The sequence below is a fragment of the Plecotus auritus genome (genome assembly GCF_963455305.1).
Source record: "Plecotus auritus genome assembly, chromosome: 9".
Taxonomy (NCBI): domain Eukaryota; kingdom Metazoa; phylum Chordata; class Mammalia; order Chiroptera; family Vespertilionidae; genus Plecotus; species Plecotus auritus.
This window is the reverse complement of record NC_137783.1, coordinates 69,924,045-69,938,194: the sequence shown is the minus strand read 5'-3', so window position 1 is coordinate 69,938,194 and position 14,150 is coordinate 69,924,045. Positions and strand designations below refer to the sequence as shown.

Sequence of the window (14,150 nt, the reverse complement as noted above, 5' to 3'; positions counted from 1 at the left end):
CACACAAGTTATGCATCTCCTCCTCCTCCTCCTCCTCGCCCTCCTTCTTCTTCCTCATTATCTTTTTTTTTTAATCCTCACCCGAGGATAATTTTCCATTGATTTTTAGAGAGAGTGGAGGGGAGAGGGAAAGACAGAGAGAAACATCGATGTCAGAGAGACACATTGAATGGTTGCCTCCTGCAGGTACCCTGACCAGGGCCCAGGCTGGGGAGAAGCCTGCAATCGAGGTACATGCCCTTGACTGGAATCAAACCTGGGACCCTTTGGTCCACAGGCTGGTGCTCTATCCACTGAGCAACACCGGCCAGGGCTCCTTCTTCCTTATCTTATCATATTCATTAGAGTTATTTTTCCCACCAAAAAGCTCAAGTGGCCCAGTGTGCCACCACATGGCACCGGATGCCTGGATTCCCCCACTCTCCTGATACTGTCAGCCAGCGGCTCCTACCACACAGAGGCGGTCCCTCCTCATTACCTTGGCGTGCTTCCCTGGTGAGAACATCCAGTCGACCTTGGTCATGAGCTTCTCTTCCGTGCTCTGGAAAGCACAGCCCATTGGAGCTGAATCACCCACATGGACCATGAGCTCTAGGATAAGAGGATAAATCAGGTCAAACCCAAGATATACTCAATAGAGGCCAAAGGACTTCTAGAAGAGATAATATTAGCTGAAGATCCTCTACAGTAAGATCAACATTACCAACCAACACGACACACAACCTCTCCACGGATGCCCCAATGGTCCCATATGGACACGAATTCAGAAGCTCCCTTCATACCACACAGTGCTCCCAAGGAAGAGAGACCTCCAGCCGCCCATGCACATCAAGGTGGAAGTCCTGTTGTCTTCGTACAACAAACACCTCCTGGTCTTCAGTTCCCTTCTCCCTCCCATGGCCCCACTCCACCCCAAGTTCATAGTGAAGACCGTACAAGAAACCTGAAGCCCACACCTCTGTCCACCTCCTGAGGTCCCCACCTCTGCTTCGCATAAACAGGAAGTGGGAAGGTACAGCACTCTCATTCTTATACATATACTAGAGGCCTGGCGCATGAATCCATGCACAGAGAGGGTCTGGCCAGCCCGCCCTGATCAGGGCCGATTGGGCCAGGCTGGCGGTGGGGTGTGGGGGGCGTGGGCTGCAAGCAGTTGGCCAGCGGCCCCGCCCCCTGGTTGAACTCCCGGTTGAAGGGACAATTTGCATATTAGCCTTTTATTATATAGGACAACCCCCGGACCCTGCTGAAGAACTGAGTCGCAGGTGGCTCTCCTCAACTTCCTTCCTTTCTACGAGTTGCCTTAGGACCTGCTTACGACAGTTCTGGCTACAGAGCAGGTCACAGGACTCCTTACTAATTAGGTCATTTTCCTCTGGATGTTGTTTCTGTTTCACACCCTGTTCCAAACCCCAACCTGCTCCCCCTTCCCCTGCTTCTGGCTTTGCAAGTCCTGGGCTCCTCTTCTGCTCATTCTGTGAGCAGCTGACCCCATCGTGTGTGTACTGCATGAGTCACGGCGAGAGGCCCTTGGAAGAGAAAACAATGAGGAAGAGGTGTCTGATTTTTCAATGCTGCTCTGCACAAATCAAGCACAAAGCCAATGCAGAAAGGGACAGGAAGGTGGTGTTCAGGGAGGCATGAGCCTAGGTCTTCACTGGACAAAGCTCCTTCCAAAGATCACTAGGCGAAGTTCAGGAAGGAGCAAACAGTGCACAGGCCGACCTTTCACCCCCACGTTTCCCCAGAGAACGAGCTTCCTGCCCAGCAGGACAAAGGCAGAATGGGAGGGAAGCAAAAGAAAATATTATGAACTCGAAACTCTACAGAGGAAATTGTTTTGAAAGTCATGAAAATTTACTCCAAAGAATACCCGGAGAGGAGGGAACGCCCTCGAATTCCAGCAATGCATTACAAACTGAACTCTAGCCTGGCTGGTGTGGCTCCATGGTTCAGTCGATCTATGAACCAGGAGGTCTCAGCTCGATTCCCAGTCAGGGCACATGCCAGGGGTATGGGCTTGATCCCCAGTGTGGAGCGTGCAGGAGGCAGCCGATCCATGATTCTCTCTGATCATTAATGTTTCTCTCTCTCTCTCTCTCACTTGCCCTTCCTCTCTGAAATCAATAATAAAAATGTGTATATTTTTTAAAACTGAACTCTGTTTTTTAAAGGCAGTAATAATAATGAACCCTCTGAGTCCTCCCAATGCAGCAGGCATGTGGGAGGCACCCCGTGCATAGCCTGTGACTGGGCATTACAATACTTGGAGCTGCTCAATCTGACCCTCCCCATGCACAGAGGATGAATGAGACCAGAGCCACCAGGAACACCAGGCAGCCCAGAGCCGCCTGAGTGGGCCCACACCCAGCTTCCCACTCCCTCACTCCACACCTGAGAGCGGATGGATGACCACCCCAGAGCAGCCAAACAGGAATTGGTATTGTTTTATTTGTAAGAATATTGTCTGTAGTGTTTAAATGAGCACTGTGAAAAAAAGAACTAAAGAACTAGAATCGGGAAAATTATAAGCTGAAGGGTGACTTGGTGGAGAGAATCAGAGCCCTGCACAGAGGAACTGTCATAGGGGAGAGGACCGCCTCCCCCAGGAGCTGGATCTACTCCCACTCGGGCGAGAGGGAAAAGCAGACACAAACTCTGGGGAACACCTAACTACCCTACAATTGTCCCAGCTGCATGGATAGATTCAACGCCTGAAATCCGCTCCTTTTGGTTCGTTCCCTCCGCGTTTCTTCTAAACAGGAAGAGGCCCCGTTTTGTGGGCCACACTGTGTGGACACGTGTTTGGCGTGGCATCAGAAGACAAAGCAGAGAGCCACGGCCCCACGGCAATCCCAGGGAGCACAGGCGGCTGATTGCTGCCCTCTTCTCAGAGGGTCACAGCTTGGGCATCAAGGGAAAAATGACAATTGAAGAAAAGTAAAGAAAATAAATAAATAAATTAGGAGAGAGGCCAGAAGCTACCGTCTACAACTCCAGTTTTCAGACGACAAACTCGTGAGGGGCACATTCAAGAATCTCATTCATCCATAGGCATTTGTTGATCGCTCCCTCTGTGCCGGTCAGGCGACAAAGAACACAGACCCAGGTGACCCAGGCAGAGACAGCTGAGCAGGGATGAGCATCACCAGCGGGAGGCGGGGTGCCTGGGAGGAGCTCTCTTAAGGAGAGGCCCAAACCAGCTGGATTGGAGGAGGGGGAGCACACTCCAGCGCCCCAACTAGACCGTGAGCGCTCCTGAGGCCACAGACTGTTCCTTTTGTCTCGCACTTTCAAAAAACGTGTAGAAATCTGGGGTTTCCAAACCTTTTAAAGCAGCAGAATTCTTTCTTCAAACAAAATCTTACCTGGCAACCCCATAATAAATCAGGAACAAGATAAGGGCTGAGTTTGCAGGGGAGGTGGGAGCCTGAGGTCCTACCTGGCCAGGCCCTCCATCCACCCTCCCTGCTCTCATCCTTCGAGCGCCCCCAGGTTCCCTGGACCTGGGGGCCCCACAGAACAGTTCTCACACCACCATCTGCCGAAGCCACTCCCTCCATTTACAAATGGGAAACTGAAAACCAAAGAAGTTAGGGACATCTGCTCGTGTCCTTCATGTCCCCAGAGCGCTGACTACAGGCCCTACAACTCACCGTGTGGCAGCAGCATGGGCAACGCGGGAAGGGTAGGGCACAGTGACAAGGACATGTTTTCAGAGGCTACGAGGATCAAGCACTGGACCTGACATTTAATAAATATGGGGCCTGATGCAGTCACTGACCTCTCTAAGCCTCAGTGACTGCCTATGCAAGTGGAGAGAGCTGCACTTCCTTTGCAGCACTTTCAAGAGCATGAAAGATGTCTAAAGTAATAATATCAATCATCCGCATTTTATTTGTTTTTTAAATATATTCTTATTGATTTCAGAGAGGAAGGGAGAGGGAGAGAGAGAGAGAGAAACATCAATGATGAGAGAGAATCATGGATTGGCTGCCTCCTGCAGGCCCCCTCCTAGGGATCGAGCCCCCAACCCAGGCATACGCCCTGACTGGAATCGAACTCAGGACCCTACAGTCCGCAGGCCCATGCTCTATCTACTGAGCCAAGCTGGCTAGGGAACTCCTCCTCACTTTAACTGGAAAGCACTACTGACTGCAGGCTCGCTCGCGTTGTGGAGAGCACAGAGCCGGGGCTGGCATTTACGCAAAATCCGTCCCCTGCCCTGTTCACCCTCAGGTCTCCAGCCTCTCCTCCCCTCTGAGCAGTGGCCACGCACCTCGGGGCTCCGCCGGCAGCACGTGCAGCGCCACTTGGGTTTTGAACACGCGGCTCTCCAGTTCCAGGCGGATCTCACAGGTGTAGGTTCCCTGGTCAGCCTCCTCCACGTCTTGGAGCAGGAGAGAACCGTCGTTGTGCGAGAGGCCCCCCGCCAGGCGCACCCGGTGCTGGAAGCGCCCCACAGGTACGCTGAGGTTGGCGTAATAGTACAGCACGTAGTCGACCTGGAGAGCATGGCATCAGGGGCCTGAGTCAGCGCTCCAGACACTGGTCTGGACTCAGAGCCCTGCCCTGCAGGGGCGGCACGGCCACCGTCACGTGACCAGAAAACACATGTGAATCATCAGAAGGTGTTCATTCAAAGGGAAATATTTTGCTATTATTTTTTTCCATTTATTTTTTTATGAATTTCAGAGAGGAAGGGAGAGGGAGAGATAGAAACATCAATGATGAGAGAGAATCATTTATCAGCTGCCTCCTGCCCGCCCTCCACTGGGGATCAAGCCTGAAACCCGGGCATGTGCCCTTGACTGGAATCGAACCCAGGACCCTCCAGTCCTCAGGCCGATGCTCTATCTACTGAGCCAAACCGGCCAGGGTGAAAGTGAAACATTTTGAATAGGATTTTAAAAAATCATCATGTGCCAGAAAGCATCTCTTGCACACGGCTCCATGGCTCATGCAGATAGAGCCCGATGGAGAAAGAGGGGCCACAGCTTTCGGCCCTGACCTTGGGGTGCAATGCAGTTCCCACTCTGAAGATCGCTCTGGGGGTTTAGACTCACAGCTCATGGAAACCACCTCCCATCTTCACCCTGTCCTCTGCCACAGCCCCGGGAGTAGCTAGCAATTGGAGGCACGATGGGACGCACGGCTGGCTGCTGTGAGGGTCCCAGCCTGTGGCTGTCACTCCCCCCGTCTACCTCCCTCTCGGCAGCTTTCAGTGAGGCACGAGGAGGCATCAACAGGAAGTGCCACACAGGCCAGAGGGGCAGGCCTGGAGAATCCTTACTTCTACTTACACCATGGGGCTCCCTCTTAAAATACTAAATAGTCATGAGCACTGGAGTGAGCATAGCATTCGGGGAATAGCATGTCCTGAGCGTCAGAAATAATATTTCATTTGCAAACATTGGGAGCTTGTTGTTAATAACATGCTACGAGGACATTTCCCCCAAATGATGCTGACATAGAACATCTCCACAGAAGCTCTGCTTCCTGCTCTGAAGAGCCCACAAAACATCCTCTGCAGCTGTGCTGCACCTTCCACCCCCCACAGCTGTGCTGACCTGCTACCCCCCACGTGGTACACAGCTGTGCTGCACCTCCCCACCCCCACGTGGCACACAGCTGTGCTGCACCTCTCCACCCCCACGTGGCACACAGCTGTGCTGCACCTGCCAACCCCCACATGGCACACAGCTGTGCTGCACCTGCCAACCCCCACGTGGCACACAGCTGTGCTGCACCTGCCAACCCCCATGTGGCACATAGCTGTGCTGCACCTCCCCAACCCCATGTGGCTCACAGCTATGTTGCACCTGCCAACCCCCACATGGCAAACAGCTGTGCTGCACCTCCCCATCCCCACGTGACTCACAGATGTGCTGCACCTGCCAACCCCAACATGGCACACAGCTGTGCTGCACCTCCCCACCGCCACGTGGCTCACAGCTGTGCTGCACCTGCCAACCCCCACATGGCACACAGCTGTGCTGCACCTGCCAACACCCACATGGCTCACAGCTGTACTGCACCTGCCAACCCCCATGTGGCACACAGCTGTGCTACACCTGCCAACCCCCACATGGCACACAGCTGTGTTGCACCTGCCAACCCCCACATGGCTCACAGCTGTGCTGCACCTGCCAACCCCCACATGGCACACAGCTGTGCTGCACCTGCCAACCCCCACATGGCTCACAGCTGTGCTGCACCTGCCAACCCCCACATGGCACACAGCTGTGCTGCACCTGCCAACCCCCACATGGCTCACAGCTGTGCTGCACCTGCCAACCCCCACATGGCACACAGCTGTGCTGCACCTGCCAACCCCCACATGGCTCACAGCTGTGCTGCACCTGCCAACCCCCACATGGCACACAGCTGTGCTGCACCTGCCAACCCCCATATGGCTCACAGCTGTGCTGCACCTGCCAACCCCCACATGGCACACAGCTGTGCTGCACCTGCCAATCCCACGTGACTCACAGCTGTGCTGCACCTACCCAACACATGTGACTCACAGCTGTGCTGTACCTCCCCAGCCCCACGTGGCACACAGCTATGCTGCACCTGCTACCCCCCACGTGACTCACAGCTGTGCTGCACCTCCCCACCCCAAGTGACTCACAGCTGTGCTGCACCTCCCCACCCCCACGTGGAACACAGCTGTGCTGCACCTCCCCACCAACACGTGGCTCACAGCTGTGCTGCACCTGCCCACCCCCAAGTGGCACACAGCTGTTTTGTACCTCCCCACCCCCACGTGGCTCACAGCTGTGCTGCACCTCCCCACCCCCACGTGGCTCACAGCTGTGCTGCACCTGCCCACCCCCAAGTGGCACACAGCTGTTTTGTACCTCCCCACCAACACGTGACTCACAGCTGTGCTGCACCTCCCCACCACCACGTGGCACACAGCTGTGCTGCACCTGTCAACCCCATGTGACTCACAGCTGTGCTGCACCTCCCCACCACCACGTGGCACACAGCTGTGCTGCACCTCCCCACCCCCACGTGGCACACAGCTGTGCTGCACCTCCCCACCGCCACGTGGAACACAGCTGTGCTGCACCTCCCCACCCCCACGTGGCACACAGCTGTGCTGCACCTCCCCACCCCCATGTGGCACACAGCTGTGCTGCACCTGCCAACCCCCACGTGTTCACAGCTGTGCTGCACCTGCCAACCCCCATGTGGCACACAGCTGTGCTGCACCTGTCAACCCCATGTGACTCACAGCTGTGCTGCACCTCCCCACCACCACGTGGCACACAGCTGTGCTGCACCTCCCCACCCCCACGTGGCACACAGCTGTGCTGCACCTCCCCACCGCCACGTGGAACACAGCTGTGCTGCACCTCCCCACCCCCACGTGGCACACAGCTGTGCTGCACCTCCCCACCCCCATGTGGCACACAGCTGTGCTGCACCTGCCAACCCCCACGTGTTCACAGCTGTGCTGCACCTGCCAACCCCCATGTGGCACACAGCTGTGCTGCACCTGTCAACCCCATGTGACTCACAGCTGTGCTGCACCTGCCACCCCCACGTGGCCTGCAGCTGGGAAGGAGGCTGAAAAGATTCTCCCACACATACATGCCAAGGCCACAATCGCCTGTGCAGACCAATGTCTCTCACCAGCTCTCTCCCCTCCCCAGGCACCTGCGCTGCTCTACAGAGGGCAACACTGAGAAAAGGAAATGAAACTTGATGTGCACACCTCCCATTAGCTCCTCAGGATGACATCAGCTTCACCCTTGGAGATGGAGGCGGACGCGCCGCGAGGCTGAACGTCCAGCAGAGTGGGGTCCTGACGCGCCCAGAGCCCGAGCTCCTGAACACTCACCTCCCGGTCCCTGGAGACCTGACTCCCCCTCCCTCGTGTCCCGACCCCGGGCAGGGTCCACACTGCTTGGTCCTGTATCCTCGTTACCTTGGCATGCTCCCTGGGTGAGAATGTCCAGTCGACCTTGGTCACCCGTTTCCCTTCCACACTCTGGAACACGCAGCCCAGCAGGGCGGGCTCTCCCACGTGCACTGTAAGCTCCAGGGAGGACACGATCAGGTCGTTCAGGCCCAAGAAATAGCCTGCAGAAGCCAAGGGCAAGAGGAGGCACCATTAGGAACGTACCCTGGACGGCACAGATCAGTATCAATCACCAAGGGCCACACACCTTCCCTCCCAGGTGACCCAACATGGACACATATGCAGAGGCCCTCGCTCAAAGCAGGATGGCCTTCCCGAGAGGCAGGGAATACCCTCTAGTTACCATAGGGATCAGATAAGGACTCTACAACACACGCTACCTGGCCTTCTCCTATCTGGCCCTTCCCCTTTCCCAGAATTCCTCCCCAACACCCCGCCCCCCACCTCCTTTCCAAAGAAAGAAGAGAAACCCCGAGGTCCCTGCTTTCCTATGGGTATTTAAACGCCCACGCACAGGAACAGGATGTCCCTTGTTCTTGGTTAACCAACTGTTCCCCATGGAAAAAACAGCTCCCAGGTATTCTCCTTTCCTTCCTGTTTGCTCTGTTCTTTGGTTCCTTCACAAAAGCTCATCTCGGCATTCGCTGCTGCTTCTGGCTGCCGTGTGTGCGGGCCCTCGGAATCAGGCCGGCGCAGGCACAGCTCTCCCCTGTGCAGCCTTTGTGTCTGCCTCCTCCCACACCCCCAACCCCAGCCCTGCCAGCAGCCCTGGCTCCCAGCCTCCGGGATTTGGCACGCACGGTACCAGACCACTATCCCTGCACCTGCTCTAGTCATTCCTCTTTTCACTAACAGGGAGAACCGTTAGATGGATATTCCTGTTTTCAGAAGATATGCTCTGTTTTCACAAGAAAGAGACAACATCGCCAAGAAAGACACCTTTAGAGACGATGCTAACAGAGGGGAAGGAGAGGCTGGAGAGAGGGGAAGGGACTGAGGACCACTGATTGGCAGTTACAGAACAGCCCCAGGATGGGAGGTACAGCACAGGAAACACAGTAATCTATACTAATAAAAGGGTAATATGCTAATTAGACCAGGTCAACCAGACATCTTCCAGACGTCCAAATTCCTTCTGGACAAAGCCACGGTGGCAGGAGCTGAGGCAGAGGCTGTTAGGGGCAATGAGGCCGGCAGGGGAGCAAGCAGTTAGGGGCAAGATCAGGCTGGCATGGGGGAGCAAGCAGTTAGGGGGCGATCAGGCCGGTGTGGGGGAGCAAACAGTTAGGGGACAATCAGGCCAGCAGGAGAGGGTATTTGGGGGTGATCAGGTCGGCAGGGAAGGGCAGTTGGGGGCAATCAGGCCAGCAGGGCAGTGGTTAGGGGGCAATCAGGCAGGCAGGCAAAGGCAGTTAGGGGCAATCAGGCAGGCAGGCAGAGGCAGTTAAGGGTGATCAGGCAGGCAGACAGGCAGGCAAGTAATTAGGAGCCAGCGGTCCCGGATTGTGAGAGGGATGTCCAACTGCTGGTGGGATCGGGCCTAAACCGGCAGTCAGACATCCCCCAGGGGTCCCAGATTGGAGAGGGTGCAGGTTGGGCTGAGGGACACTCGCTGTGCACGAACTTCATGCACCGGGCCTCTAGTCTATCTATATAAAACCCTAATATGCAAATAGACTGAATAGAGGAACAACAGAACAATCGGTTGCTGTGACGTGCACTGACCACAAGGGGGTGCACATGGAACATGGTGGGCATCAGCAGCAGGTGTCAGAGCATGGAACATGGCGGCCAACGGCTATGGTAGGATGGTGGAGTAGGTGAGTGGGGGCGCCAGACCAAGGCGGGGCACTGGTTGCTGTCATCGGCGTGAGCCTCTGGTGATTACTGAAAATTCTTTGCTCCCACTTGCCAGTCCTGCCTGGCGCTCGCACCTGCTGCCGGCGCTGGTCCTGCTCACACCCACTGCCAATGCCAGAGCTGCTGCTTGCACCCACTGCCAGCCCCGATCACTCAGCACTGTCAGCAGGCGTGAGCGGCGGCTGTTGGCCCCAATTGCCCCTGAGGGCTTCTCCACCTGCCCTGTTCCTGAGGGTGATCTGGGCAGCAACTGCTGCTCGCACCTGCTGTCGGCGTTGGCCCTGCTCGCACCCGCTGCTGGCGCTGGCCCCAATTGCTCCACGCCGTCAGCGGGTGCGAGCGGGGCTGGCGCTGTCAGCACATGGGAGCGGCAGTAGCGGGAGTGGGGCTGCCGGCAGACAGGGGACCGGGGCCATAGAAGGAGGGGCTGGACAGGGCACAGAGGATGGGCCAAGACCCACCCCTGTGCCCACCACAGCCTTGCAGCCCACAGTTCCTTTCAAAGTGCATGAATTTGTGCACTGAGCCCCTGGTATTGGATTAACTGTGTATGGTGCCAGGTGGGCATTGGAAAGATCTGGGGGCACACTTCCTAAAATATATGAGTGTCTGAGCACAATGCTGTAAATTACAACGGAAAGAGGAAATTTAAATTAAAAAGAAAAGAAAAAGAAAGACAAGCTTAGATACTGGCCAGTTTCTATCAGAGAAGAACCAAGTGCTCACACGGGGAATGAAGACTGTGTGGGCTTTTCATCCACACTGCGGCCAAGGGCGAGTGCTGCTGCCCTGCCAATAGTGGGCACACAGTGGGGAGACAGAGACAGCGGGCACACAGTAGGGAGACGGAGACAGCGGGCACACAGTGGGGAGATGGAGACAGTGGGCACACAGTGGGGAGACAGAAACAGCAGGCACACAGTGGGGAGACGGAGACAGCGGGCACACAGTGGGGAGACAGAAACAGCAGGCACACAGTGGGGAGACGGAGACAGCGGGCACACAGTGGGGAGATGAATACAGTGGGTACACAGTGGGGAGATGGAGACAGTGGGCACACAGTGGGGAGACAAAACAGCAGGCACACAGTGGGGAGACGAAGACAGCGGGGAAACAGAAACAGCGGGCACACAGTGGGGAGATGGAGACAGCGGGTACACAGTGGGGAGACGGAGACAGTGGGTACACAGTGGGGAGACGGAGACAGTGGGCACACAGTGGGGAGATGGAGACAGCGGGCACACAGTGGGGAGACGGAGACAGTAGGTACACAGTGGGGAGATGGAGACAGAGGGCACACAGTGGGGAGACAGAGACAGCGGGCAAACAGTGAGGAGATGGAGACATCAGGCACACAGTGGGGAGATGGAGACAGCTGGCACACAGTGGGGGAGACGGAAAAGGAAACGGGACTCCAGACCCTCTGCAGAGAATTATTTGGAAAGAAATCAAATTGAGCTCCAAAAACAGTTGGGAATTTTCCTGTCAGGAAGAACTGAGCAAGTTTGCATGTGGGTGATGCTGTAAGGAGGGACTGTAATTAGCATTAAGCATGCTGTGTGCAGGGTAAAATGGGTTTGTAGGAAGGCAAGAGTGGCAGCCTAAGCAAAGGGAAGCTTAGAGCCGTCAGGTAACCTCTGTGGAGAAATGGCCGAGGGAAAGGAGACTTTCTAAGGGGCAAGCTCTCCACCCAGCACGAACCCGCCAGCAAGTAACACAGCGGGCAGCCTCCTCAGGCTGCTGGCACACCCCTGGGAAATGATGCAGGACTCTGCAAGTGTTTAACACCATGAGGAAAGCTCTCTGACACATACACTTCCGTGTGTGCACGTGCGTGCTTGTGCGCGGGTGCGCTTTATGTGTGCGCATATGTGTGCCCAGGCATGCGCACGTGTGCGCGCACGTGTGTCCACATGTGTCCATGTGTGTCCTGTTGCCTGGAACTAGAGCCAAGGCAGTTCGTTCATGTGTCTGCTGAGTCTGTGTTTAGGTCACCATCCCAGGTAAAAACACTGATAAAGAGAAAAAGGAAAGGCCATGCAAGCAGAGCAGCTGATCATTTGTTCTCCGCAGAGACGCCTGGGACAGTAAGAAAGACGGGAGCGATGGGAAGGTTGGACATGAGACGGGCAAGAGCACCTGAGCTCTCAGCACCTGCAACAGGGAGGCCGCCTGGTGGCGGAGGCAGCCAGCAAGCGTGGGGACCTGGAGGACAAGGGCGCCTCAGGCAGGCGCCTCGGGCAGGCGGGGAGAGAGGCTCCAGGCACAGAAACCACCCAAATCAGGAAGAGGAACCACAGAAGGCTACCCTGGCTGAAGCATGAAGCAACGACGTGGATTCTGGGACTTTCTTTGGTGATTTCATTTCCTGATCTGACACCAGCGGTGAATTTAAAGATGACAATATGAGCCCTGGCCGGTGTGGCTCAGTGGACAGAGCGTCGGCCTGTGGACCAAAGGATCCCGGGTTCAATTCCGGTCAAGGGCACATACCTTGGTTGCAGGCTCCTCCCCTGTCCAGGCCCTGGTCAGGGCTCGTGCAGGGGGCAACCAATCCACGTGTCTCTCTCACATTGATATTTCTCCCTGTCTCTCCCTCTCTCTGCCACTCTCCCTAAAAATCAATGGGAAAATATCCTCGGGTGAGGATAAAAAATAAAAAATAAATGAAAAGATGGTGATTTGAAGGGCAGGAAGGCAGAGGGAGGTTTCTCTGTATCACACAGGAGCCTGGGCCTTCCGGGACAGACAGCGGCTTCTGAAACCACGGTCCCCACAGACTGTGCAGTTCCAGCTTAGGGTTTCCATTTCCAGCAAACCGAGGGGAAATGAAAACACCCCAGATGGCTTTTCCATTGCTCACGAGACTTCTGAGAAATCACCCCCAGCCCGCCCCCACTGGCTCCACTTACCCAGCAACACTGGCCTCAGGGTGAGGCTCAGGAGGCAGAGCACACTGCTCTCCATCTTCAGCCTGAAGATAAAAGGGAAAACGTCAGAGCACAGTTTCAAGAGAAATTCACTCATGTCCCACACCAACAGCGAGACCCCCGGGCCGCCCGCCAGGCTCTAGGGCGCAGCGCTGGCGGGGAGACAGGCAGCTGCTCTGGCGGGGGGGCCAGAGGCGAAAAGAAGCAAAGGAGCGAACCACAGAGCAGCAGGTGGGGGGCTGCTGCGATGCCTGGGAGAGTCGCTGGGGCTGCGGGAGTTGAGCTGGAAGGGAAGATGGAATGAAAGATGCTTTTCAAGAGAAAAAAAAGCACATGGTGTCAGAATACCCTGGTGAGGACAACCCTGGGCATTCTACAGCCAGTTTCACCTGAACAAGAGGTGATGGGACACTCAGCCTGAAACTGCCTTTAAACAAATGAAGACTGCCCAGGCCATAGGCAGAGAAGGAGGCCCTGTACCTGGTTCAGGGCCACGCAGCTCTATGGCACAGAAGCCACAGGAAAGCATTCCGCTTTCTCTGGTGATGCTTCCTGAGACGGGGCCGCCTGCGCAGAATGAGAACTGGGCAGCCCTGGCCGGTGTGGCTCGGTTGGAGCATCATCCCATAGATGTTTCTCTCTCACATCGATGTTTCTCTCTCTAAAATCCATAAACAGCCCTTGCTGGTTTGGCTCAGTGGATAGAGCGTCGGCAAGGGTCCCGGGTTCGATTCCAGTCAAGGGCACGTACCTCGGTTACAGGCTCCTCCCCAGCCCGGACCCTGGTTGGGGCTCCTGCAGGAGGCAACCAATCGATGTGTTTCTCTCACATGGATGTTTCTCTCTGTCTTTCCCTCTCTCTTCCACTCTCTCTAAAAACCAATGGAAAAATATCCTCAGGTGAGGATTTAAAAAAAAAGATCTCCTAAAAGAGCCCTTACCTATATTCTAATCAACCACAGCCTCCACAAGGAGAACCAGGGTCAAACTGTCCAAGAAGGTCCGACCTGGGTCCCAACTTGGAGGAGAAGTCAGGTGAAATCCTGAACCTCCCTTTCTCACCTATAACATCAGCTACTAATGCAAGGACCACCTCTGATAAAGTAATCGTGCTTTGAAAAATATAAAACATCTATATATATATAAAACCCTAATGTGCAAATAGACCAAATGGCAGAACAACCAAACAACCGAACAACCAGTTGCTATGATGTGTGCTGACCGCCAGGAGGTGCGCGTGGAACATGGCGGGAATCGGCCACAGCAGGATGGTAGAGCAGGTGAGCAGGGGCACCAGACCAAGGCAGGGCACCGGTCGCTGTTATTGTTCAGTAACAGCCTCTGGTGGTTACTGAAAATTCTTTGCTCCCACACCACGGTCCCACCGGGCACTCGCACCTGCTGCCGGTGCCAGCCCCAATTACTTG

General features: G+C 55.6%; 1 protein-coding gene across 1 annotated transcript in view; it reads right to left on the bottom strand.

Moving 5' to 3' along the window:
* Positions 1-14,150, bottom strand: part of JAML (junction adhesion molecule like) — a 37,789-nt gene that overhangs the window by 10,099 nt on the left and 13,540 nt on the right. Inside the window, exons 2-5 of the mRNA XM_080642921.1 lie at positions 12,706-12,767; positions 7,940-8,094; positions 4,280-4,505; positions 479-591 (exon numbers count right to left, since the gene is read on the bottom strand). Coding sequence (XP_080499047.1) covers positions 479-591; positions 4,280-4,505; positions 7,940-8,094; positions 12,706-12,760 — 549 coding nt within the window. The 5' untranslated portion in view covers positions 12,761-12,767. The remainder of the gene's footprint in view (positions 1-478; positions 592-4,279; positions 4,506-7,939; positions 8,095-12,705; positions 12,768-14,150) is intronic.